The sequence below is a fragment of the Colletotrichum spaethianum genome (assembly GCF_022836535.1).
Source record: "Colletotrichum spaethianum MAFF 239500 DNA, contig36, whole genome shotgun sequence".
NCBI lineage: Eukaryota > Fungi > Ascomycota > Sordariomycetes > Glomerellales > Glomerellaceae > Colletotrichum > Colletotrichum spaethianum.
Window position 1 is genome coordinate 402,597 of NW_026054806.1, and position 27,358 is coordinate 429,954.

Here is a 27,358-nt window from a genome sequence, read left to right on the forward strand (position 1 = left end):
TTAATTGGCGCCTCCTGAAAGGCTTGGGACGGACAAAACTCTCTCTCGACCATCGGCAGACTTTTCTTCATCACACAATACCGTGTTGTTGCTGGCTTTGACTCGCCTCATGTATAGCTCAACGTCACGTGCCCCGTCTCGACCGCCGCTGAACCGGAAGACCTGCCGAGTCGTGCCAAATGCCGAACTGTTCTTCATATCTGCCGGCATGGAGAAGACAGCCGTGCCGTTGCGGAAAGTAGAAAGTTTGGACACCGTGTACTGCTCGTTCTGTCCCTGCCTGTTGCGGTTTGGGGCGTTGTAGGCCTCCAGGCCGGTTGGGTACACGCCCGCGCCTTCGACCTCCAACCTCAGCTCCTGAAACAGGGTTGCGTCCAGATTGAGGTCGCCGGCTGCCGTCATGTTGGCAGTCTGGTTGACTATCAGCGGGTACGAGTACGTCGACTGGTACCTGACCAGTCCGTTGAGCAGTGCATCAGTGCCGGTGATGATGAAGTTGTTGAAACCATTGCGGCCGAACTGGCCTAGTGTTGCATTATTGGTATATGAAAGGTTCTGGGTCCACTCGGGGTTCTTGGTCCCCTTTTTGGAGACGACCTCGCCCTTAATAGAGATGGAACGCGTCACGTCGAGGTTGAAGGCAAGAGTCTCGTTTGCACCGGTTGCGTTCTTCCCAAGTGTACGACCAGATATCTTGATATCGGGATCGGAAACGGAAACTGTGGGCCGCTTCCCGGTCGTGACGGAACCTTCCTCGTCTAGCCAGAGAAAGACTTTACCCGAGACTACCCAGAAATTGCCCACGGTGGTGTTCACAAAGACGCGGTCCCCTTCATCGGCAATACCAGCAACCTTGATCTTGAAGGTGTGTTCTTGACCGTCGCTTAGGACGGGAAGCCATGGGGATATGTCAATCTCATGTTCCCGCAAGTCGTACGCGTCGAGGCCGACGAGCGGCCGGTGAAAGCTAGGCACAACGCCACCGGTGAAAATGACAGGGAAGGGCCACTGCACGCCAGCAAGTTCGTCGTCGATGAGAACCTGGACCTCACGCCAGGGGCTTCCGGCGGGCGCCATGCCAACGGTGGCATTGAAAGCCGCGGCATCGCTCTCGAGGACGTTGCTCCACCAGAATTCCTCGGTTCCCTGACCATTGGCCGACACGGAAAAGACTGCTCGATTGGCATTGCGCGGAAATTTGACGGTGCTCACGGCTTCGCGCTCTGGCACTTGCCAGGCACTGCCTGTGTTGGAGGACGCGTTCCGTGATGAGATGGGAATGATGAGGTCAGCGGGGGGTGCATTGTCGGATTCCGCGTCGGACTTGAAGAAGGTTGCGGTCAGGGTGCAGTTGAAGGGCCCCGTGTATCTGTCGTCTTGGCAGCGTTAGCCGTTTTGGCCCCCACTCCGATGTCTCCGAGGGGGGAGGGAGGAGTTTGGGGTTGGTGACATGGGCCTTGTGATAGCCTGGTCGCTTAGGATTGAGCTGGAACATCAAACTTACCGATGAGGTTGGGGAGGTCGAAAATGATCTTTTGGGGAGATTTCCAGAGGCTAAGGTACGGGGTCATGTCCTTCCAATAGGTCCAGATAATTCCGGGCGCCGCCCTGGGCTCCGCTGTGGATGTTCTCCATACCTCCGTGTCGCCGAGATACCACAGAGCCAGCCGATCCAGTTGGCGGCCTGCAGATGTGGCAGTAAAGTTCACAATGACGCGGTTGAAGTCGCAGCCAGGAGGCGTGTACTCGCCTATCAACACAGGTCAGGACATTTATTTCCGCTGCTCGTCCGCAATCTCTTCGCGCGCCACGTGAACTTACCGACGAAGGGCTTGTCAAAGCTGTTGCCAAATGAGTGGTCCATGAGATGTACCTTACATTCGGTGGGGTCCGCCGGGGGTATTCCCTCGCCATCCCCGTCGCCGCGGGCCACCTCCTGATAGACGGGCCCATTGGGACCCAGCACTGGCTGGGCGACTTGAAAACATTCGAGAGGCCGTTGTCGCCTGGCTTCGTCTGCGCCTGGCGGAGGATCCGATGACGCCGGAGTATCGGCTATGATTCCCTGGTGATGGGTGCCATGGTCCGACGAGGCCGCCTCCGGGATCAGATTACGTGAAGCCACATAGGCCGTGTTCAGAACAAGGACAAAGAGTGACAAGGCGAGCGCCCTAGAGACTGGCCGAGGGGTCATCGTGGGGCCTTTGGGGGAGGGGGTTTGGGCTCGACGCCTCACTCTGCAGCCTTAAGGCCCGGCTGCCCTAAGTCCCTTGATTGGGTGTCTGGTGGTTGGTGTCAGATACCGCGTGACGACAGAGAAGGTGTGGGCAAAACGGCGCATCGAGCGAAAAGCCACCGAATCCCAGAGAGTCGGTCAGATAGACAAGGAGGGGGAGGGGGGGGGGGGGGGGGGGGGGGGGGGGATGAAGGGAAAGAAACCCAATGAGCGCCACCAAAAGGCAGGCCAGGCATGAGGACAAGCGCTGGTGCAAGCAGCTGAAGGACACACTAGAGGCTAGGCGGCGCGTTGCGCCACTGGGGATTTGGGAAGCGAAGGGACGGGATACAAGACGTGGGATCTGCGTCTATTGGAAAGTATAACGGTTTGGGCGGAGGCGGGCAAGTGAGCGGGGAGGCTGTAGGCCGAACCACAACCGGTTTGGCTCTGGTGCTCATGCTACTGCGCTGGGGGCGTATACCTTACTTACCTGGTTCTTGGGAGGATGAGGCAGCTTTGGGGGAAAGACCAAGGTATCGGCGTGGGGTGGAAGCAAGTCCTACAACAACAACAACAACAACAACGAGAGTTTGGCGATGGCAGGAGGAAAGTCGCCGTCCAGAGGCAAAACTTGATGTACTATGATGACGAGCCAGATGAACCAAAGAAGACAACGGGCGTTGTCGGTCAACCAGGTCCAGGTCAAAGTCAGAGAGCCAAGCGGAAGACCAAAAAAAAAAAAACCAGGCGGCGGAAATGGTTGAAGTAAAGGATTGGTGATCTCCGTCGTATCCGGAAAAGGACAGTAAAAAGAGCACTAGAGAGAAGCTACTTGCTCCCAATATTGAGTTATGGTTTCGCAAGGCTGTTTCGCGAGGGTGGATGAGCGAGCTGGCGGAGCAGACCACAAACGAAAGGATCGAGGAACGAAGTCGTCCCGCGAGGCACTGGGAGTCATGAGAAGGCCAAGATGGAGTTGTTGTGCGATGGTGTATCAACCGACCTTTTCGGAAACACCGTACTTTCCTTCAGCTCAGATGGCCATCTCAAACCAAAACGGGGACTCAATGCCCGTGCAGCTCCTTCCCATCCGCCCACGGAATGCTGTGTTTGGCAAAGGCAAAAGGCCAGCCTCAAACGAAGTGGTGGCTGCTTTGCGACAGGTGCAGACCGCCGCCTGCCGGTCTGCAGGACCTCTCCTTGCTCACTTTCCTCTTTCGTCACTACGCTGCAGGAGGCACACCTGCCATGCCATGCAGGCAAACAAAACACCGAATAACCTTAAAGCTTCTCAGCACAGTGAGAACCAGCCTGGGATCCGAGCTGAGGCCGCCCTGCCACTTACAGGTCGTTCCGAGGAGACAGCCCTTGGAAGAGGGAGAGACAGAGAGAGAGAGAGAGAGAGAGATTTGTGCAGTCAGCTGGTTGAGCCGTGAGTCAAGCCGGTGAACATGCCTCCCCCCCCAAGACAAAATATGTTAGTAATGCCAAGTCATGACTGTAGAGTCGTATAGTTTTCATGCTAGTCACTAGAGAGAGAGACAAAAAAAAGTCCGTGAGAGCGAGGGAAGAGTCACGTCATGAATCAAACAAAGTTGTTTCTCCCATCGCTATCAATGCCATCCAGGATGCGTGTAACACCAGGAGTTTGTCTATAGTACAAGAAGAAGAAAAATGAACCAATGATGTAAATGCTGCTGTGTCATATACGTGCAGCGGGTAAAATGAACAAGAATGAAAACGACCAGGTAGTTTCCGCCCAGAGAAGCAAAACACCCCCCCTCCCTCCCCAAAAACGTATGGTGAGATCAGACACGTCCATCCCCTTACGCCCAACCGCCCCTCGATTGATTCCGGCCGCGCAACGAGACATATCTGCAAATAGCCTTTTTAATCGACAAATAACCCCAAAGTTTAAACTGACACGACTGATCCATCATCGTTGCCCGCGCATTCCACGAACCCCCAAGACATTCGACTTGGTCCATGCAAGCCCACCGTCGAGCGAAATTATACCATCCCGTCGGCCTTGACATGGCAGCGTCTTAGCGGCCTCCTGCGCAGGCGCCTCGAGCGCTGGCCAAGCCACACTTGGAGAAGGGGTGCGCGGGCTTGGAGGGAAAACAGCAGTTTGGCCGCCCAGAAAGTCTGTAGACGTGATCCATACCGCTGGTGGCTTGAATGGCCATCGGCAACCAGTGATCCGAAACCAACAAGTCGTCCCGAAAGACACCACCCAGCCCCCGCCCCTCCCCCCAGTCGAATAGACATGGGAGCGATGCCGCTGCCAGAACGGGAGTGCAGTATGGCGGCATACGTGACAGTGGCAGAGTATCATCGCGGTGAGAGGACATGCAAGTCCTCACCCGGGTGACATACATCACTGCAGAGCAGCCGTTCGGCGTCTGTGCCAATGGTGCGCCCGTCTTCTCCTCCGCGGTGCTAAATGCATCGTCGGGTGGTCCAACGTCTTCGTATCCCCTCCCCCGATGTCTTGGGGGAGGGAGGCTAACCGCAGCTAGCTGCAGGCAACCAGAGCAGGATGTAGATGTGCGTCGTCGTAGAGACGCCGTCAGTCTGCAACATCCCACACGTAGTCCTCTCTTCAAAGGACTTTCGTGTCGTTGGCACATGCTAGGATCCTGGTTCTCGAATTGCCTGCCGGGACCCCGTACCCTCATTTTCCTCCCTGCGCATGCGGGCTGCGGGCTGCGCTGTGACGTCCACCGCCCACAGCTGGCAGGGGCGTGGAGGAGTAGGAGGAAGACTGGAGAATGCGTGTATGTATGTGTGGCGTGTGTGAGGGGGGGCCTTTTTTTCTTCTTGTTTTCTTTTTTCTTGGAGAGGGCGAGGGGATGGAGCGCTTGGACCCACTCCACTGTTCCCTATTCGTTGGCGACAGGCCGGGACAGGGGGTTTGGTCTGATAAGTGGATGCTCTTCGGGTATTAGGACGGAGATATGCGCCTGGTGGGTTTGCAGGTGGGCTGATAAGATGATGGGACGGATAAGGGGACCGAGGCGCACGAAAGAGCCAAGACTAGATACTCGGGTACGGCAAGCAGATTGACAGGGCTCTGGCGAAGGATGGCGAGACCGGATGCCTGCTATGGGAACCATGGCTTGAAAAGTAAAGCACATGCTTTGCTTTGTCGACTAACGGCGGATTTGGAAAAATTGCGGGCGCAACTTGCGGATGCTGGCCACCCGCTGACTGCGTTGCGTGTGTTGCTTCATGAACTGCGGGATGCTGCTCCCAATACGCATGGCGACAGAAACCCAAGTCGCTAGTCATGCCCATGCTTGCGGTCGGTCTAACTGCTGATTGCATATGCGGCGCGCTTCAGGTGCAGGACAGAGAGGTGCCAAACCGGGGAGACACACTAGGTTCGCAGACTCGGCGCCTTGTGTGTAAACCCCAATGAAAGGCATAGTGTCGTGAACCTGCGCGCCGGGCTATGTGCAGTGGGCGAATTGCTCTAGAGGTCAAAAAACCTCCCTTAGCAAAGTCGGGGGCGTGGGAGTCACGCGCGGGCGTTGTCCCAGTAGCGCTTTCGTGCGGCCATGGCGATCTTGTTGCCCATGAAGCGGTGCTGGAAGTAGTTGAAGACGGCGAACTCGTCGCGGTTCAAGACGTACGACTCGGGCTGAGCGGCGACCTTGGCCCAGATCTGGCTGATAGCGCTCTCCAGGATGCTGCTAACAGTCGGGTCCGAGGCACCGTCGGGGCTCTCTCTGGCGATCTCGAGGGCTTGCGCGACGCTGGCGGCATCCTTGATCGAGGCTGCCGTCACCGAGGTGGTGTTGCCGACGTGGAGGCTGTGGCCCATGCTGCTAGCGAGGGAGCTGAGGAAGGGCAGGTCGGTAACAGGGCGGCTCGGGGAAGACAAAGGTCTGAATGGGAGGTAGAGGGACTGGTTGTGGTGGTCTCCCTGAGGTGTGATAGACAGCATCGTAGTGTAGTAGAGTGGAGGACGAGAGGTGATGTATATATATATATATATAGATGGCGAGTGCTATGTTGATCTGTTGTAAAGAGGCAAGTATGGCCAAGGTGGGAAGGCTGGGAGGATGAGAGGTGATATATAATGTGATGGACTGAGCCGATCTGGCCTAGGTGACGGGGAGGGGCGACGATATTTAATGAATAGCCGGGGCCGGCAACGAGGTAGGTACAAGAGCAGGAACCGTGGATGCTGGGAATGCTCCAATTAAGAGGCGCACAGTTGTTTGACGTTGTGCCTTGGCTTGTGGTGTCTGTTGCAGGGTAGAGCTGGAGCTGACTTGATGTGGGTTCGATGTGCGATACAAATGCACCGATCCGAATAGGACAAATTCAACCCCGGATTAGACGCTTCTCTTATAGCAACTGGCCTTGCCGCCGCGGATGAGGGAGCGGATGGGCAGCCCAGGACAGGTACGGGTACGGGTAGTCAGGCATGGATTGTAAAAGTGTAATCGTCCGTACTAGGGTACGTAGCTGGGCAGGGAGTGTGGGATTCTGACTTTTAATTTGGGGGTGTGTGTGTGTGTGTGTGAGCGTGGGGCGTGGGGAGTGTGGTGATAGAAAGTGACAAGTGCAAAAAGTGTGTGTAGGTGCGTGTGTGAGAAGGCGTGTGAGAAGGTGTGAGATCAGAGACAAGTGAGAGGCAGCAGCTTGTAGTGCGGCACGGGAGGTGTGCGTGGGTAGGCGTGTAAGTCATCAGTCAAGTGGTGAGTTTCCCGTAGGAAGGTTGTCAGTTCCAGCCAAGTCCAGTCCAAGTCGTGGGCCGTGGCATGAGCAAAACAAGACGAGGAAACAGATGGGCGGGTCCTCTTTCGACGGACGACAGTCGACCTGGGACTCGCAACAGTAATGCGACCTGCATCCCGTCACCAAGTGACCGGGGGGCCCAATGCAAGCATCCAACCGCCACGCAGAGTGTATAGCGTGGCGGCAGTCATTAGCCTCGCAAGAAGATAGGCTGGGTAACCGCAGGCAGGCAAAGAAGCCCAGGAATGGTATGATGGGGGAGAAAAAGAGACCGTAGATTACATGGGTCATAATGGAGTCCGAGTACGTCGTAGTGTGGACAGAGGAGAGATCCCAACCAGGGAGTGGAGAGATGTGATGGTGGATGGATCATGAACTTGGAGAAGGGGGGGGGGGGGCGTGTGGCCAGAGTGGGGATCTTGGAGGGAAAACCGAAGAGTTAAAGGACAAGGGGCAGAAGAGTAAGGGTATCAGGGGGGAGGGGTGGGAATGCTGTTCAGGAAGTGAAAGGTTAATAAACCTAGTCAGCGGCGACGGCGGCGGCGACGACGACGACGACGACGACAACGACAACAACACCATGGACCAACGGACGGTAGGTATCGATTGATTGACGGGCGGACGAGAACGACGAAGGAACTGAACTCTAATGGAGGCTTGCCTTCACCGGGACAGAACCAGTGTCTCCAGGTTAGTCATGGGTTGAACCACCTCGCATTCGAATTCCCATAGACATGCAGCCACCCGTCAGCCATCAAAACCGTATTAGCCGGGCCAGGAGGAGCAGGCCCGGTCGAGCTTCAGTGTGAGCTTACATATAGTGTAACCAACCGTAATACCCTGTGCCGCCCTGTGCTGAAGTGGTTCTGCTGCGGTGCTGCGATGGGAATGCCCATGCATCTGCTGCCTTGCCTGAAGTACGCAGTCAAGGTCAAATGACGGTGGTATTCATCCCGCAGGCAGTTTAGTGTAGACGAAGGAAGGACGCGAATGCTAATCACCCTTCAAGACCTAGATCGGGATGGAACAGGAGAGGCGTGTGTGACCCCACATGGCCGAAAGTCTCTTTGACGCACAACCAGAACGGAGGTTTTTCCGTTTTGGTCCAAGCTGTTTAGAAATCCGATCACCTGTGTGAGAATGCAATTCAGAGTTCCCGACGGTCATTCGTATTGAGTATCTGAAGGCACATCAGGATGCGCGTGCAGTGCTGATAGTTGAGACGGGAGATAGCACAGACTCGTACGTGTGGTGAGCCGCGAAAGCCCGAGAGGGAGAGTGTGCGTACAATTGCGGCAAGTGTGATGTAAGTGCTCCGTACGTGTGTGAGTTGTAAAAAGTCAAAATGCCCATGTTCGGCTGGGCCGTGAAAAGTCAAGACGGTGTGGCGAACGGGAGCGGGAAACGGGTGGAGGTCTCGAATAGGCCAGCGGACGGAAGAGTGGGTGCGAAAGATGGGCGTTTATGGCGTAGAGAGAACGACTAATGAGGCCCGGTGAAGATGGATGAGGCCCGCAAAGGCTGAGATGGAGGGGCAAGACACCGTTGTATCAAGTTATCGGTGAGAGAATGGCGACAATGGTACGGAGCATGAATGAGGAAAGTGGGCAGTCCCCCCTCCTGTCAGCAGTGTGAAAAGCAGCATTCAGTTATGAGGACCTGGAAAGAAAAGGTCTAGAAGCAAGCTCCTGGGCACTACCCGACCCGTCTTAGCTACTGGTAAGTGGGCGAGCAGGGGGCAAAGAAAACGGAAAGGAAGAAGGAAAAAAAAAGGGGGGGGGGGGGCAGCAGAATGTCACAAGTTGTTGGAGCAGCAGCCATTGATTGACCAGCTCGGTCCGGAGCAGACCTGTGAGCAGAATGACTGCCCAGTGGCTGCGAGTGTGAGGACAGATGTCTCAAAGAGCTCTGTCTCTCTTTGTCTCTCTTTCTTGCTGCGGGCAGGCAGAGGACAGGGAGCATATACGCTTGCCGCTATCAGACAGATACATATTGGAGGGTAAGGTAGCGATTGTGGCTAAACCTCTTTAGCCTCGACTCACAGTAGTCGCTGGTGTGTCAGTAGCCAGTCGCCTGCCGGGAGACCGAGATTGGATACGCGTAAGAGAGAGCGTGTGACAGATGAGAAAAGGAACGAATGAAAGAGTATGAATGACAAGGAGCGTGTCAGAGAGAAAGAGGCCCCAGGCATGGCGCTCAAGACTCGGAAGCCAACCAGGACGACGCTTGGTTTGATGCACCGTCACTGGCGGCCTTGGAATGGTCAGGGCAGGCAAAGAGCGGGCCAGGAAAAATGGGACAATCTCATCCCGGCCCCGTTTGCCAGGTACTTCCCACACACCTTAGTCAGGCTCGTCTCGCCCAGCCGAGTTGCAGGTGTCAGGAGCCGATGCTAGTGTGTCTGTTTGTATTCATACGGGGGCCAGTGACGAGGGAAGGGAACTTTCAACCTCATATTGAATGGCAGAAGGCTTGCACAATGGTGCATACTCTAGTAGGTGCATGGGCTTGACGGCTCATATGACCTTGAATTCTGTCATATTACCTCCGCTCTGAGAGCCACGGCCACGGTACGTACAGGACCACGGAGACAGTTCCATCGTCTCTGATTCGATATCGTCCTGCCGCCTGCGTACCGCGCCCATTGAAATGATGGTGCTCGGTTAATTACGACTCGTCCTGTGGCTTGTTGTTGCAACCTTATTCTGAGCCCTGTCATTATTGCCAGTGCAATAACCACTGGAATGGGGGCATTCGCGCCTGGCTGTTGGTCCTTTTTTAGCTCCGACTCTGGCTCAGCCTTCGGGCCCTTTAACCTTGGGCAAGGTCTCGGATAAGTGTGTGAGTGTCATACCGAGAATAGGAGGCATCCGATGATGAGGACGGCATGAGATTGGAACGCAGCAGTTGGAAAGGGAAAAGAAAATGCAACTTTACGTCCAGTCTACGGTGTCATCCATGGGGCTTGCCATCGAACTAGGCAACTAACTCGGAGCTACCCCATGCCATGGCAATAACTCTTACACCCCGAAGCGTGTGCCGCAAATGCGAAGTGAAAGACGTGCGGTTACCCGAAGGCTGAAGACAGTTAAGCCACTGGGCGGCCGCTCGCCTAGCTCCAGCCCCCCCTTCTTCACCTCGCGCTTTTCTCGCGTCTTCACCCCCATGCAGCGACGCCCATCGTCCCATGGACCGGGAAGACACCTCCTGTGGCTTTCGACTCAGGAAAACGTTGTTTGCGCTAGGCAGGGCCGGGGGGCACCCTCGAGCACAAGGGCGGGCTCAACAATCAAACAGCTGCACAACCCAAACTCGATGACCTTATCAGACCTGACCTGGCTTGACTCTCACTCAGAACTACAGAGCACGTATGCATGCACCCGTCCGGCTCTGTTATACATTTACAGACTACTGGCAGCCATCGCATGCTCGTGCGCACGCCTGTTTCCCCGTCATTACCCTGGATTCCGCGACATACGTAAGTCCGCATAATAGTACCCAAGAGTTTAGAGTGCGGATACCTTTGACCGGGGACTGGATCCATCCAAGAGGCCATCTCCTCGGGCTCTGCACGGCACCAAACGAGCCAACAATGAGACGGCACGCACACCACACTCTTTGCAAACAGAGGTGATATATCATATTCACACTTGTGTATCCCGACCCGAATCCTTCGAATGTCCGCCCTGCATTTTCGAGTCCATTACCACCAGTCTCGGACTCTAAAGCTGGGCAACTTCCTGGCTCCCTGTTGGCGCTCCGTATCCGTGTCCTAACCTGACAACTGACAGCGGACAAAACATCGAGACCAACCCCCCATTGGCCGCGTACGGAACCGTCTCGATGCCAATATCTGGTAGTTGGCCATGAATCGCTGTTGAGTATCAGATGTCATACATACAGAGGAAGAGAAAACATTTACGGAAGGAGAAAAGGATCTGCCATGATCCATCCAGTATCCCTGGCCTATGACACAATAGGATGTTGACCACTGGGGGTTGGGGGCCGTACGCGACGCAATCGGTTTGCTACACTAGATTGTCTGGTTGCCAGCCGGGTGTTGTCGTCGTTACCGACGTACGGAAACACAGCACTTTGGAGTACGTACTACATGGCTCTGTCAACGACGGAGTTGATCTCCGTTTTGGCCCCTCCCATGCCCGTCCATCCGTCTGTACACTAGCAGGCTAGCCACAGGGGACCGACACAAGACCAGAACCAAAACTTCCAGCTCCCAGTCCACTGGATCTCTCGGACTAGGATACCCGTCCCCTCTTTTCCCTTGCGGCGATGGGTAGGTGCGTGTGGTCGTTTTGTGCGTCTTTGTGTGGTGACCTTCTCCTTCTCTCCATTGTATCGTATTTAATCAACCTAATGTGTCTTCTCCCCACGGTCAAGGTTGTCCAAGTCAGGTCAATCGCCCCCCTTTCCATGCCTCTCCCCTGCACTTTGCCAAGCCTCGCTGAGTCTGGGCATGCCCCGGCCACTTCAACACTATCTGATGCCCCTCTAGGGGGAGCCGTGGAGGGGCAACTGGCATCAATGTTGCTCGAGCTGAGTTGGTCAGGTACTCAGGGAGTGACGCCGCAGGGAATGTGGAAATTTGCTGCCTGCATGGACAGCGAGGTGCCTTGTTTTACTGTAAACTCTATCTCTCCGAGTTGCTGGGAGGGGGCGAGCCGACTTCCGACCCGGGATTGACGAGTCGCGGGACGGAGGAGGGACTCAATTCGGGGGTTCCTTGGGGGGAGTGGCCCTACCATCCAGCATACGACGGCTGAAGAACCAAGCGCCCATCCCTTCCCCCTCGCCCTTCCCGTCGTTGCCCACAGCGTCCTCCCTTCAGCTGTGTGTGGCTCGGGAGAAGGGCAACGTCGTCATTGCGCCTGATCGCGACAGACTTTTTTCTGTTCTTCTGTATGCCATGCGTAACAGCGCCTCCAGACGTCCACGGCGGCCTGACATGGCCGGTGTCAGTCGCGCTTCGCCTCCGGAGACGTTATGGCCACATCCCGAAATATAGCAGCCCAGCCCCAAGGACAGGCTCCCGAATAGGACAACGCTCCGTCGCTGGATGGATGGATATGGACGTTCTCTTGATCAAGAGTCATACGAGACCCTGCCATGATACAAACTCTCTTTTGATTGTGATTCTGTAAGCATCACCTGAGTCTCTCGTTGCCGCCGCGTTGTTACCCGGTTTTACACGTCGGCCCTTCCTCCGCCTGGATGTCAATATGCGCCCCAACTTGCCGGCCGGGCCCAGCAACTGCCACAACTTGCCTTCGGTCGTTGACCGAGCCCAGACCCATGAGTGCGATCATCCCGCGCCTCACGCCCCCCAACCGACGCTGACCCATTGTCCTCCATCTGTGGCGTTGCAGCGAAATACACCCAGAAGCAAGGAGCCCTGACATTGCGGGATTCCACCGTGAACTCTCAGAGAACTCCTCCAACTCTCTTTGTCCCGTGCCAACCTACTTTGCCGCCGCCGCCCATTGCATACCATACTTCGCACTTGCGCTGCTCCCCGCATGCCCGAAAGAGGGAGGGAAAGCTTCTCTTCCTGTGGTATCATTGTACCATCCGTCAATGGGATTTCTTGGATCAGCCGCCTCCTTGACCATTTGCCCATGTTCTAAATTTGCCTCTGCGCGGACCCTGATCATTCCCTGGGCCTACGCAATTCTCTGCCATTCACGCATCAAGCGCAAACGTGACGCTCGTCGTTAGGAAATTGGCCTCGACTTACGTAGTGACAGGCTCACTCGTAACCCGGAGTTGTAAGATCGACAAAGCAGTCCCTGTCTCCCCTTCCATTGACCGGTTTGGTCCCCGTCTTGGGTGTCTCTCAAAATCAAAGCGAACGCACAACCCGTCACACCCCACTGTGGAGTTCTCCCATCGTGTGCCTGGCTCTCGAACGGCTGAACGGATCCAGGGCATGAGTTCGACAGCGGAGAAGCAATCAGAGTGAAGCCTTGGCCTCCCTACGAAACCTCGAAACCATTACCACACTTGGTCGACATCTCCGTTCCTTAGCCTAGTACGGCGAGGGGGCCACTATACCTGGGCCGCGGTAACAAAACCAATACGGCTACGTACCTGCTCTAGTACGTAACGGCGTTAGCCTGCCTGAGTCCCTTCCCATCCCGGGCGGCTCTCGATCTCTGATCTAGCCGACGTCTCGGGCCCCGCAGAGTGCCACGGGGGGCTGTTCGTTTAGATGGCAAGAAAACGCCCTATGCGGCGCATAAGAGTTGGGAAATAAAAACCAATAAACGACAACTAGCAAGTTCACGATGATGCTGCTTAGTCCGTTGGATCCTGGATTGGTCTACAACCAAAGTAAACCGCCGAGGTTTGACTTGATCAGGACAATCTTGCGGAGTGGCTTGATGAAAGGGCTGAAGAACATTGAGTAGAACCTTCACATCATTGACAAAGCCGTCCGTACGTCCGTACGAGATGGCGTTTTCATTTCCCATGGCGCTATACTCTAATTTCTTCGACCAAGAGCGACGGAGTTAACCAAGACGCGAGCGCGGCGGGGCCTCAACGGCAGATGCAAATCTCGTTAGCCAACACCGGGAAAATAGCGGATTTACACTGACGACGACTCGGGGGAGGGGGCAGTCGAGGTTGTCGTGAAACAGAGTTGCCAGCTGAGCGGCGGTTGCTCACCACGGAGATGTGTCCCAGTTGGGAAAATACTAGTCGCTCCCCCGAAAGGCAAAACGGCATCACGGTTGTGACGAGGCAATGATGGGCTGGGCCGGGTCGGGTCCGGGGGCCAGCTGTGTCTGCCTATGTGTTGTGCGCCTCGCGTTCAGAGTTTGTTTCTGAACAACGGGTTTCCGGACCGGCTGTGGATCAATCATCGTCTTTCTTGGCCTGCCCGACCAAATTTGCTTCACCTTGCAACGTGCCATGGAGCTCCGGATTTACAGAGCACGGAACGGCACAGGCAGGTTTAGAAAGGATGGGGGTCAGGCGGAGCTGGGGGGGGGGGGGGGGTTCGGTTCGTTGGCCAACAGATACAGGCACACAAGACCCGGCCGATGGACCGGTGTCCTACCCGACCCGACCTTTGGTGGGGCACTTGATGATCTCAGAGGCCGAAGAGGAAGGGGTAGGGACCAAGTTCAGATCCCGAGGTCACTAGGGGCCCCGGGCCACGGGCCCCGCGAAGGAAACAGAGTTTTGGTCCAAAACTTAGACAGCTTATGTGGCTTCCACATGGCCGTCATTTTTGGAACCCCCATCTCACTCATCGCTGACAACGACAGACAAGAAAAGTCAGAAAGAAGGGTTCTGCTCCGTGGAAAACCGGGGCAAATCAGGATCCGATGGTCCACCAGTTCCCACCTGTTCCCACCAGTTGGACGTGCTGCCCTGGTTCTCATTCTAGAAGACCGAGAACTTTAAATACTGGGGAAATATGGGGCCAGACTGGGTGATCATGCAGATACCTGACAAGCAGGCACAGAGAGCCAACAGTGACACGGCAGATGTGAGGGCCTGTGGGTGTCTCCCGTTTGAGGTAAAAGGTCAGGTCCCGGTCAGGCTGGCGGTGAACCGAAAATCGTATTCCAGCAACCCACTGTTGATGAGACTGAAGTCAATTATCGTCAGTCACCGAGGTGGCCGGCAAACACTTTCTCTCCTCAGGCTTCAGCTCCTGATTGTGGAGCGTATTCGCACACACAACATTGTCATCGTCTGGACCCACGGGGTTTCCGGGGGGCGAAGCGAGTCGCGGAGCGTGGAAGCACACCATGGCATCATTCCGCACTTTAGGCCTCAAGGGCCTGGACGCTCCTAGAGACTTCGGGAGATTGTGAGCGGGTCAGCTTGTACGGGAAGCATATCGTGGCCACCTACCGATGCTTCATCATCGCGTGGCCAGGCCCGTTGACTATTGGATATTGAACCCCTAATCGGCCAAATTCCGTTGTCCACTCCAACCACTACCCTGCCGTGTCTGGTCTAGCCACGCCGCAACTATGATGTAGCATGCCAGATAGCGGCGTCACCAATATCGATATGGTACTCATGGCCGGCTGGGAATACCCTCGAGGAGACGGTCAAATTTGGCTGTATCTCGGGCATAGTTCAGACGTCTGATAGTCAACACAGACTTGTGTGCCAAAGCAGAAGAGTGGGACCCACCAGCCATCGTGATCTTGCAAACAACCCTGAATCGAGCACAATTCTCGAAGCCCGGAAGAACATTTTTTTAGCGCAACTTGCTACATGCGCTTGGACAATGCTCTACTCCTCGCGTGCCTTGCATCCGTACACCAGCACCCTTCATCCATACAAGTCTCACGCCCAAGGTCCCTCTCCTTTCGGGCATGACGTTTGACAATGTGCGACTGAGCAGAAGTTTGGACAATACCACACACTCGGGAATCACGGCCCCATGAAGGGCCTGGTCCAGTCTGCAATGCGAAAACACAAATCAGTCCGTCCGTTGGTCCTCTTGCCGCGCACTTCCGGTAACATTTGTACTGAAGCAAATTCTATCGGGCCAAGCCCAACTGTGTTGTTTACAATAATTCCACATAGAGTTTGGGTGTCTCATGTAGTGCTTACAGCTGTGCTGGTCTATGGGTGAGTGGATCTACAAGCGTCTATAAGCCGTTAATAAACACAAAAAATAAAAGACACAAGAAAAACCACAGGACCGAGGGACCCGCCAATCCGAGGGTAAGGCGAGTGCATCGTTCATTGATAATACATGATTAAGCAGGAGCCCGGCATGCTAGGAACTCCCGACCCCGTCAGGTAGGCGGAGGCTGGGCAGCACGGAAAGGGTCCCATTTTGCGGCTTATTTGCTCCGCCGTTTGCCGATCTGCCATCCCCATGATCTGAGCACCTTGACAACCTTTGGTGTTACCGCCGCGGTCAGAGGCACTCTGAGGAATATGAAACTTTTGTGGATTGCGTAGGCCAACGCCAGCTGAGTTCCCAAGCCTGCGACAAAGTCAGTTCGTGAACAGTGCCGGCCAGTGGATGTTAGGCGATCTGAAGTGGTGAGCTGCATAAACTTACTAGCTTCCGCCTTGTTGCGCCGTTCCGCCTCCTCTACTCCCCAACCTGCCATTTCGACGGCTTCACTGATATCATCGCTGCCCAGCTGTTCGGTTTCAGCCTTGCTAAGCGCGGCCCTGTATTCGGACCACCAGTTCTGGACCGAATCAGGGATCACTTTCTTGAGATTGGAGACGACCCAATGCTCAAGTTGCCCTGCAGCGTATTTGTCAGTGTCAACTCACCTTGATTAGATGCACGCGTCACTCACCGATCCTGTCTGTGCCAACTATTCTAACAAGCATGAAGCAAAAGGGAAAGTCGAGAACGCTCAAGGCCAGATACACACCCACGGCCGACCAGCCGTACTCCCTCGAGAGTTTCTTCAACCTTTGGCTCAGCGAAAGCGATTCCTCTGCTGTGCCATCTGCTGCCTTCCTCTGTCGGGCGGAAAACCGGAACGTCCGGCGCGACGACTGAAACATAGTTTCCAGGCGAGATGCAATCCAGCTTGAATTGTAAGTTTTGGACCATTGAGACGTTGACTGCGACGCGGAGGCTCGTTGACTCAGTGTTCGTTGGCTTGTTGTCATGAGGGTCCTCCTTGGCACAGTGAGCTGTTTCTTCCACACTGCTTCCCATGCACTCTGTCTCGTTGCCGGTACGGCTCGGCGCGGAATGGTCGCCATTTGGAAAACCGGTCGCATCATATCGATAGTTCGGAGTGTCACACTGCCCGATTCCAACGCGATGTGCTGCTTCCAAGTGTGTATGTGTATCGACTCGAGCTGATGATAAAACTGGTCGATCTTGCAATGGAAACGTGCCAAATTCGATAACCTTCGGTGGTGGTAAGGTCAGTGTCGAGAGCTTGTGACAGCTTGCTGAGAGCTTGGAGATCGAACCGCCGAGAACTCCGGGTGGATGACGACAAAAACGCGTGACACTCTCCGATGCGCCGCCGATGCCGAAGCTTCCTCGAGACACAGACACAACAAGCCCAAAGGCTCACAGAAAGACTCGGTCGTGCTAACCAGTGCGATTGATGCTTTGTGGCGCGCGCTGTGGCAGCCGAATTGCGCTCGCTTCTTTAATCCTGGGGTTTGGGGAAAAATCTGACGAGAATGGAGCTCTTCCGATGAACTGCCCAGCTGCAATGGCGTGGGTACCTAGCAGACATCGGAACGTTGGGCGGAACATGCCGCAATTGGCGGTGCGCCTAGTCACGTGCCTCTCATCGGAAGATGCTAGTACCGGCCTCCGACCCCATCTCTCGTCACCCGGAAGTCGGCCCGGTGCAGAGGCTCAGGACGTATCAGCAGCACGTCCCTCCAAGAAGCCAGAAACCTTACTCTCACCACAGTCCGCGCGCCAACTCACTACCACTACCGCGTGTCCCGTACGCAGTCAACTTTACCGCCGCCCATATTAGTTAGCCCTTTGCACAGATCAATCCGCCCTTTACACTCACTGCACGCTGAAAGTCAACAACGTGATGCAAAAACCATTAGTTAGAGTTGAGCATTTGCAAGCTAGAATGCAAATCTTGGCACGAGCGTTGCGCTCTGCTTTTTTCCCCCTTTCTTCCCATTTTCATACTTGGTTGTATCGAATTACGAGAGTCGTTTCAAGTCAGGATTTACCAGACTTGGCTGATTGATCCTCAAGTGTCTGAGGACCAACATGATCCGGAAAAAGGTTCTCGCTCACGTATTCGCCCTCAGGATCTCTCCGGCGCCCCATGATCTACTCCGGGTTGAGGGTTCTGTGAAAAGGCCCGGGTGTGTGGGCAGGGGCTCCCACAATGAACGCTCCCTGATGGCTCAAGCTCCGTAACATTTTAGAGTATCAACAAGTCGGCTGCACCACTCTCCGTCCGAAGCTTCTTGGAAATTCTCAACTCTTTTATTACATGGTAGCTACTGCAAGTAGACTATCTTACCTTGTCGGTAGTGGTGATGCGGTTTTCGATGATCTCATCCATAGTTGACGTAGACAATTACTTTAGAAGGCAAGCACGGGGCAGCCATACGCAAACTTAATCCAAATTCAATGATTAAGAGCTGTCAGCTTCCAGGTTTTGCGCCAAACTCTGGAGCGTTATCTGTAGGATTTTCTGACAAAGAGCAGGGCCGAAGGAAACACAAAGAGTTTTTATGCTATGGGACATTCGTGGGATAAATGGAACAAATCTGATCAGTATTGCCAAGCACGCCCTGGCATCTCTGTGGAGCTCAAACACAAACGGTAGGTTCGATCTTACTTTGCACCGAAGTCAGTTATGACCCAGCCGCCGCTGTTCTGCGATTCAACCCACCGACCGCGCTTCCGTCCCCGAGAGCCCGGAAGTCGGGGTTGAGAGACTCGGGGAGACCGAAGTGCCATGGCCGAGCATATTGGTCTTGGAGAGTCTCTTATATCACCACGGAAAACTTTGAACTGTATCCAAGCATCGAACGTTCATCATTGGCGTTTCAGTTCAGCCTTGTTGACCGCTACAAGTGAGGCCAAACTCTGCAGACAGCAGGTGATCACGGTGATCTCTCCGTCCAGGACCGCTTAATTGGAGGATAGCAATAGCGCAAACCTTCTCAGGGACCCTTCGTTCCCGATCAGGGCCTGGCAAAGCGCTGGCGACCGCCGTGCGGGGACCGGCAGGCAAAAAAGCGATTTACGAGGACAAGGTTTGTGATACATGTACGAGTGCTTACGATCAGGGATGCAAAAAGTCAAATCTCACCGGGCCCCGCCGGGCTGAAAGGCTAGGACGCTCTTGTGATTCCACATCACTCACAGCTTGCTTTTCAAGGCCTCCGCCACCAGGCGAACCTTTTTACCGTTGGTTGGAAGTCGATTAAGGCCACGCCGTGCACGAGTCTGGCCTTGGCGCACCCCGAGCACCTCCGAAGCGGTTGGTGCACTTCGGGTCCGGTTCGCGGTTTACGGCCCTCTGGACCTCTGGGTCCCTGATGCAATACTACCCCACCACGGATATTTTGCTTGGCGCCAACTTGGATCTGGTACAGGGATCCTTGCGATCACCCACTCTTATATGGGGAGGGGTGAACATAGAGCTAGCTGATCAGTGTTTGAGGGTGGGGAGGGAGTGTGTTTTGTCAGAGCATGTGTATTTGTGGGCGAGTGTGCAACTGTGCACCCTCTATGTGAGAGTGACTCGCAGGTTGCTCAATGTTGGCAGCCGGTGACACAGGCACATTTTTCCATAGTTCGGATGGTTTACATTCGTAAGGCTTTGTCACCACTTCTGCGATTTTTCCGCGTCCGTCGCGGCTATCGCGGGAATCAAATCCCTGATAGGCTTTTTCTCGAAGCTTTCAAACCTTCTTGGCGTCTATGTCAGAAGGCCCCGCAAAGAGCGCGTTGTCCGTCGCCTTCACTGTCAAGAAGTCCAAAGTTTACCTGCTGACGGCAATGCCGTGGCAGCAAGGCGTCATGAGCCCACATGCGCATGCCTTGCGACTCATTTTCCTAATCTGTGTGTTTTTTTGCGTTTCCTTTTATCCATTCATCATGTGCAACATTTGCTGGTCGGTCGGTCCACTTAGCGGCGGGTATCGTGCATCGTATTCGACACTTTGGGGGAAAGTACATAACTACCCACTACTTTCGATCATGATTCCACATGGCTGCAAAGTTGCCGGCCGGAGGGTGTCTCCAATACTGGACTGGAGGGGGCTGAGGTTATGATTGGAACCCCTGAGTAAGAGAGTGCCCCGCTAGATGATGGCAACACGGCAATTGTTGACGTGGATAACGGTGCACTGAGCCTCATTCTCGAGTCAAGCAAAGTCTCCTAATGGCGTTCATCTTCAAGCGCCCCGAGGTTGTATACATAGGCGTGGGCTGGGTAACTGCATACCTATAGTAATATATTACCAACCTGATAGACCCCGCCGTTTGTTACGCGTCGAGCGGTCCACTCCTGAGAACAAACGGCGAACTGGATTTCTACGACCTGTTGGTGGCTTATCATCTGAATCAGCAACCGGACTCTGGCCGACGCAGTCGGACAGGCCCCATCAGGTCATCGCCGAGGAAATTCCGAATGCGTGCTTTGCAAGGGGCGATTGGCTGTTTGCTGGCGGGTCGCACAGCAAAAGCAGCTGCATCTGACTCGTTTCGCAAGCCGTGGCCCAACTTGGAAAACTTCTAGAAGCGTGGCATGATGTTTCAGGTACGTACTGCTGACAACCGTAAAGAGAGTTTCGTTGGTTGTTGGAGCTGTTGGACCAGCTGAGCAACCAAACCCCCTATAGACGGGTGGACATGGACGGGTGGACGGGTGGACGGATTGTACGAGGTACTCTTCCTCTTTCGACCGCAAACTTTTGACAAAGCTCCCTGATAGTCATGTTCCCCGAAACGGACAAAGCATTTTATTTCTTTTTCGTGAAAGATTAGACGGGTTTGTTTCATCTCAACCGGACGTTCTGCCCAAAAAAGGTGTCCAGAAGACGTCGTGGGATGCTGGCAATTCTCATGATTCGCCAGTGGTTGCCTGCAGACCCGGCAATAAGATTCCCGGGATCGGCCCCCACAGGGTATCCGTTCTGTGGCATGGTGTGTGGACGTCCGAGTTTGTATGTCCGACCATTGCTCACCCGTGCTTCCACGTGTATCAACAGAAGTAGCCGTATCCTGATTGACGTATGCATGGCGGCAGGTAGGATTGGTAGGGTCATGGTAGGTAGGTAGGTTTGTATTTTACAAGGACCTCATGACACATCTCGAGAGTGACATGTCCGTACATGACACCCCTCTGCGAACTCAAAATTGCGGTTCAGGTATCGGGCGTTGACCGTGCCTTACACGTGTAGAGAGTCCCTTGATTCTCATGAGCCCTGCTCCTGGTCACTTCTTTAACAAGCTTTTGGTTTAATCAAATCAGTTGCCTGCCCGTGCAACACGTCTGCCCTCCACCCATGTACCAAGATTCAGTACACTATATCATTAACTGTTATCGATCTGAAAAGCCACGGTGACGCTTTATACCGCGTCTGGACTCACCGCGAATGTCGCATCTCTTCGGTAAAGAAGTCATACTCCTAAGCAGCCCAGAGTAGATAAAGGTATCCTGCGCGACAGGAACCCCAGCCAAACAGCTGCGATTAGAATGCCTCTTCCAGGCGCACGAGGCGGAGCTCACTCCAGGTCGTAAAGTGGAGATGGGCTTCTTAGTTCTCTTCCTTCAGCTGGTGTCACCTTTATCGGAGCATCAGCTACGAGAGACGAGATCGTCATGGAAGCTTCGAACTTCCGGATAGGATCCGTTGTCTAAGGGTTGCCGGCCGTGACAGACTTCGTGGAAACCGGAGCGGGATTTCGTGCAGCTGCCAAAAGGTTAATTCCAAGTTGTAGTGTGTAGTCACACGCATATTGTGGTGTGTAAGTGCGTGTCAAACATCATCATGTGTCACCCAGGATCAAAGCCCGTAAAGCGTCTTTTTTCAAAACCCGAAAAGTTTAATAACAATAAAACCCTGACGGTGACGCTTTTCCCCGTGTAGTCTTTACGGGTGCGACAACTCTTGTTAGTGGAAATCCTAGTTCGCCTGGAAGCTTTCTGCGAATCCCATAAGTTTGTCTTTCGGCAAAGCCAATAAATGCATGTTGTCTTGCGGGTTGCGTCGACACTGGGTTACATTACTATCGTGAGAGTTCAGAGTTTCCTCAAACCAAGTTCTACTGCGCCACGAAGAGAACGCGACAGCCAAAAAGCTTGCTTGTTCGGTGCAGATGATTACTCTACGACTTTCGATGCGATACATGTCAGGCCTCATTGTTTTTTAAAACTTTCGGGTAACAACGTCTTCGGCTTTTCCGAAACCCTACTAGAGCCGTAGATTACCCTCTGTTCGCTTAGAGTCGCCTTCATTTGATTTGTGACGTCGATCTAAATCGGCCTACTGGGAAACAGCTACAATGTACTGGTTGCAGAGTCAGCACTTAATATCTGATAGTTGCTTGAGAACCCTTATCTCACAAAGATTATCCATGTTAGTTGCAACTAGTCAGAGACTATTCAGGTTATCGCACTCTGGTGGGAGAAGGGATGTGCTTTCAGGAACGGAATGTGGGGTTTGGCAGCTCTTAGACTGTTCATTTACCGACCGACTCGAACGCAGAAGTCATGTCTTTCCATCATCGCTTCATCCAAGGGTCCTAGCTTCGGAAGAGGTCGTACGAACAGGCATACGGGAGAGCCACGGCAGAAACGGTAGAAGCAACGAATTGCAACAGCATCGTGCCACGATGATCTACCTACCACTGTTACAAGAGGTACGTCACAGAGGAGGTTGGCGGCATGGAGGATACCCGATCTTGGCACGGCTCGGAAACGTAATGGAGGGCTTCGAGAACACCAGCAAGTCGGCCGTGGAAGTCTTTCGTCGGATGCGGGACAGCTGATCAAGCACCAGAACTGAGTCGGTAGCAGACGATGTCCCTGCCGCTTGTAAAAGTAGAACCAAACTACCCGGAGCCTGCGCCACGGTTCTTCCGAGAATAAAGACAAGTTGGTATGACCGGGCAAGCAATGTGAAAATTTTCAAGGATCACCCGGATTGCAAACTTTAGTCAGATTCCTTGGAGCTGTCAAGTCGCTACTCGATCAACCTTGCAATTGAGTGATCTATGCAGGTGGATGTAGTTGCGCACCCACGATTTAAGGTTGACGATAGCTCCACGCATCTACATGAGCATACCGTACCCACTTGGAAACGGTGAGTTGTGACTCAGGAGATCTTCTTGCACGTAATTACAGTGTCAGTATGACGTTATAGCGAACTGCTGTCTTTCCCTTGAATTGACGTAGTTGGTCCCAGTTGTCTCTGGAGACAACAAACCGCAGTGACGTAGTTGTATCTAATTGGTTGTGGGGACAACTCGAGTTGTTATTCTCGAGACAATGTCGGTCGCTGGTTATAGGAGTAGTTGCAAGCGCCGCTATGCCTCGCTGGGTTGTGTTATAGGGCATGCCTCTATCACACAATGTGACGCCCATTGTGACGACACTTAGTGCTACCTCATTGCCGACGAGACGTTGAGACCTCGTTCGTTAGACACACCCGTCTTCTGAGTCGGGTAAAGGTTAGATTTGATTGAACCTACTTGGCCCCGTCTTGATGCTGGAGCCGACACCTCTTGGCCCATTAGGCCTTGATTGACCGTGATATAATTTCCTTTTTATCGACTGAGGGTAGACTCAAACTTTGAGGATTTCACAGTATGAAGCCGTATATTGTGGGCCCAGGGGCATGATTCGAAGCAAACTCTGAACCTCTTAATATTGAACCCCTAGACATAATTGCTTGGCAAGTCAGCTGTTCCAATCACATGGGTATGCTGGGCAACTCGCGCTATTATATTTGGAAGCAGATTGTTTGGTCTCAGAAGAGTTGGTACATGGTGCGGTTAATAACTTTACGAGATTGTCTTTGAACTGGTTGAGTCAAATAATCCCGCAGTCGTGTTTGCAGCATATGCCTAACGATGGGAAAGAGGTGTTATTACGGGCTTTTATCTCTTCAATAGAGAAGGCAGGTTGTATTCCAGCCTTCGGGCTCAGTGAGGGCACACCACTTCTCAATGTTTGAAACTCATCATGTGTGACTCGACATGTGAGGGTCTGGTTCACAATGGAAAGCTGGTGTCGTCTCGAGCTGTAATCGTACCATGGCCCATCTGCTTCGAGAGCCAGGTTTTAACGCCAAAAAACCGGCAAATCTATAGCTTGGATGGTGAGTCAATAAAATAGGCAAAGATCTTGCTTGAATCAGTCTTTTCACGGCAACGACACGTGTGTATAAGTCATTGAGACGCTTCGATAAAGTACCACTGTGTCAAGGGCCTATTTTCGTGAAAATAGATCGCCATAATATTTTTAACTCGAAGAAGAAATAGGGCAGAGTAGAGTCTCAGATCCAAGGTTAGGTCATATGAGCTGCTGGATGACAAGAGAATCAGGAAGGTTCTCCCTGAGTTGATCATTGGCATATGAACGAATCTCGTACCAGAAACGTTAGTTGCCGGGGTTCTGGCTGGACAAGTTTGCAGGCAAAGCCTGAGAAATCGTACTTGAATGAAGAAATGGCTGAAAGTAGAAATTTAAGTCATACCCGGATGATGTCAGCTCATCCCTCTGGTACAGTTCTAGAAGTCAGTCAAACCTCTGTTCTCCCTTCGGTTCTCTGACGTGATTTGAAGTTCAACGACTTTTGACCGGTTCTTAGTGGCGCTGGTTCTCCTGCAGAACTTGTGTCTCAATTGCAACAAGTTACTGGCAGCAGTAGTGGTCACAAGTTACGTTACGGTAATTAAGAAGGGCTTGTTTCTCCCGATAGCTTGCGAAGTGCCTTCTATTGCCGCTGATCGGTGTTGATCTGCGGTTTCCAATGTGATGCTGCGACTGTGTAAACTGGACCGTATGTCATCTGTTTCGCAATACGGCAGATCTTTAAAACAACCGCCTATTATGATGATGACTTGCGGCCCCCGGTAGCACTCTTACCCTCTACGGGTCAATACTATCCTGACTCCTCTTACTCGTCCCTGAACTGGGGGGGTTGCTCTTTTAAGAATGGATTCTCTAGAAGTCTGCTGGTGATCAACCCTCCCCAAAGGCTTACGAGCAACTCACGAGGCACTCTTCGCAGCACATGTATGGGTGTAAGTGGTCAAGAACACACTTGAGGGTTGCCTCTCATGAAGTGGGGAACGCCGGATATCTTTGTTGAGGCTTGCTAAGACGAACGAGAGAGGAGTTGTCAGGTCCTTACCAGCCTTTAGTTCCTCATAAACAGACACTATAGCCGGAAATTTCGCTTGCCCAGCCTGTACGCCCTCAGGATGAGCCATGCAGATCGGGATGCCCAGATTGGACCAGTATGAGAGAGCCCATTATATTCGGTTCCTGCTGAAAATCGAGGCATTTGCTCTATGACTTGAGGGACCATGATACATCTCATCCACGAGGCTGACTTGGGGAATGTTGGGCAAAGAGCCCTGGAAACCGTCTTGACAAAGTTGTCGAGTCTCGCACATGTAACGGCAGTAGGGGTCGAGATACTCTTGTAATTGGGTTCCATGTCGAAAGCTAAGATTCCTAGAACGAGGCAAAAGTTTGGGGTTTCCTCTCTCCTGGTTCTATGGCGGCATATGCTTCGTTCAAGTAACGAGTGAGAAGATGCCAGAGCTAGGCATTCCAACAACCTCTATACTCGAGTTCAGCTGTGAGGATGATCTAATGAATGTAACAGAAAACACAACTACACTAAACTTTAGAACCCAGAAAACAACGTCCATAATCGTCTGAGTCCATCTATCACTGGTTGAGCCCAAAACCAAAGCTTCATTGTGCCATAGACCAGAGGTAGTTTGGTATATCTTGATGGTTGGGGAATTCATGGAATAGAAACCGTTGTATTATTTTTTGCATCTCTGAGGCATCCTTTCTGATTAAAGACTATAGGCGAAGCTGAGCCTTTGTATGATGCTCATCTCGGGAGTTAAACGGTGATGTGGTGAGCGCGGCTGGAGGTGATTCTCAGATCGGTATATGTCTCGGACAGGCTTTCTCAGTCGTTCATCTGCCGCCGGCACTGTTCACTTATCAGAGTCACGGCGTCCTAATACGAGACAATGAGCGTCTTGTCATGTATAGACACAATCTGCTAGCCGCAGAATTTCACATCACGAGTCCCTCAGTCAATCACAGCAATCTCTTGTATGATTATGAGTAGATGCTCGTTTATTCTCAGTGGCAGGGTAGCGCTATGTTTTCCCAGTCGAGCAAGTCGGTCACTCTCACTCCCTTCGCGAACAGATCAACCCTCTGTTAAGTTAAGATAGCAAGTGGCACATCATCTAACATAACTTAGGGCTTGATGAAGTAGACATGAAAGGACAGTGACAGACCTGAACAAGAGCGAACGCAGAGCAGTTTCATATGGCCCAGACCCGGTCTCACCTAAGAACCAGTTACTAGAGGATGGATATGACTAACAGGCCCCGTATGGCGATTAGTTGTCTTACCAACATCAATCAATTCTGTGTCGAACCAAGATCCTGGACTATCGACGGACTTCTACCATAAAAGGAGCTAACAGTGCATGCCGTTCACAGTCCAAAGACTCTACCGTCCTAAGTTGCAGACGCAGAATTTCTAGTTATCATTCAGACACTTGTAACGATCACTGATTGATGGGAAACACGGCCTGGTGACCTGGTATTGCCCTGGCTTTCTGACCAAGATAAGTCAAGCCAACACTGAATCTGTACCAATTGCAAAGCCGAGGTCTCGGGTATCCAGATCCTATCTTACCCGAGAAAAGACACTGACCAAGCAGCGTAACCAGTAAATTTTAGAAGAATACCGTCGTCTGTGTGTCTGGGACATGTTCGCTGGAACCTCGATATCTTTGAGGGAGGCCCGCCATATTTTCGGCTGTGGATATCACAGGGATACCCGCTCCTCAAGCTCGTAAACCGACATTACTGCATCACACACAGGAAAAGCCATCATAGATGAGACTGGAAAAAGAAACGAGGAGGATGGAGGTGAATCTGGTGACAGGAGCTGGTGCAGAAAGAAAGTCCCGACTTGGCGGGGAGGTCTCACTCTGGGCAAGTTGCACCTCGTTGGAGACGCACTTCACCGAGCGGCCGAGTGGTCGTTTTAAGGGATGTTACATGAGGCTCAATCCCATCCGAGTTAGTTGCAACGAGCTTCGTTGAACTTCTGTGAAGCGATTGAGGGTCTAGAGCCTTGGATGTCTTGGTTGAGAATTGCCGCTGGACCAGATTGGGGGTGACGCAGCATGAAGCTCGGACCCACTGCTGATATCCTTGTCGAAAATAACAGCTGTGATTGGTATTGTTAGCTTTTTAGTGGATAGGGTGCGGCTGATTGGTCGGTACCTGGGCGCGCCTTACCCGGCATCGCACCACACAGCTGCCGCTGCGCCAGTGAGGTGCCGTGGTGCCCTGCAGCGAGCTGAGGCGAGGTGTACTATGTATGGATCCCAGCGTGGGGGAGACCGCTGGAAAAGCAACGTGCGATAGCGTCATTGGGACTTCATGGAGAGCGAAGCCCGGATTCTTGGAAATAAAGTGGTGAACATTTTTCGTTGGGAATCTCTGGGGTTTCCATGTGACGACAACGGAAGAGCCTAGCAATATCTTCTCACTTCCTCCACTCCATCAGCAACCAGGAGGAAGAAGACAGACGTCCCTTCTCTGCAAACGTCCGACTGCACCGAGCCTCTCTCATCGTCAGCTGCAGCAGAAACCTAGCTTTGTACCTTGCTCGAGCTGCTACCCTACTTGCCTGC

General features: G+C 53.2%; 3 protein-coding genes across 3 annotated transcripts; all 3 read right to left on the bottom strand.

Annotated features, from left to right (window-relative positions):
- On the bottom strand, positions 1-2,194 carry ColSpa_10589 (peptide-N4-(N-acetyl-beta-glucosaminyl)asparagine amidase A; the record flags this gene model as incomplete). Its single annotated transcript, XM_049276801.1, has 4 exons — positions 1-582; positions 805-1,376; positions 1,505-1,750; positions 1,822-2,194. 4 exons carry the CDS (start codon positions 2,192-2,194, stop codon positions 1-3), a joined length of 1,773 nt encoding a protein of 590 aa, XP_049132758.1.
- Positions 2,195-5,741: 3,547 nt separating this feature from the next.
- ColSpa_10590 (uncharacterized protein) lies at positions 5,742-6,170 on the bottom strand (the record flags this gene model as incomplete). The annotated part of the gene is made up of 1 exon (XM_049276802.1): positions 5,742-6,170. One exon carries the CDS (start codon positions 6,168-6,170, stop codon positions 5,742-5,744), a length of 429 nt encoding a protein of 142 aa, XP_049132759.1.
- A 9,634-nt stretch (positions 6,171-15,804) lies between these two features.
- On the bottom strand, positions 15,805-16,492 carry ColSpa_10591 (uncharacterized protein; the record flags this gene model as incomplete). Its single annotated transcript, XM_049276803.1, has 3 exons — positions 15,805-15,950; positions 16,029-16,223; positions 16,279-16,492. The coding sequence occupies 3 exons, from the start codon at positions 16,490-16,492 to the stop codon at positions 15,805-15,807; spliced, it is 555 nt and encodes a 184-aa protein (XP_049132760.1).
- Positions 16,493-27,358: the final 10,866 nt, after the last annotated feature.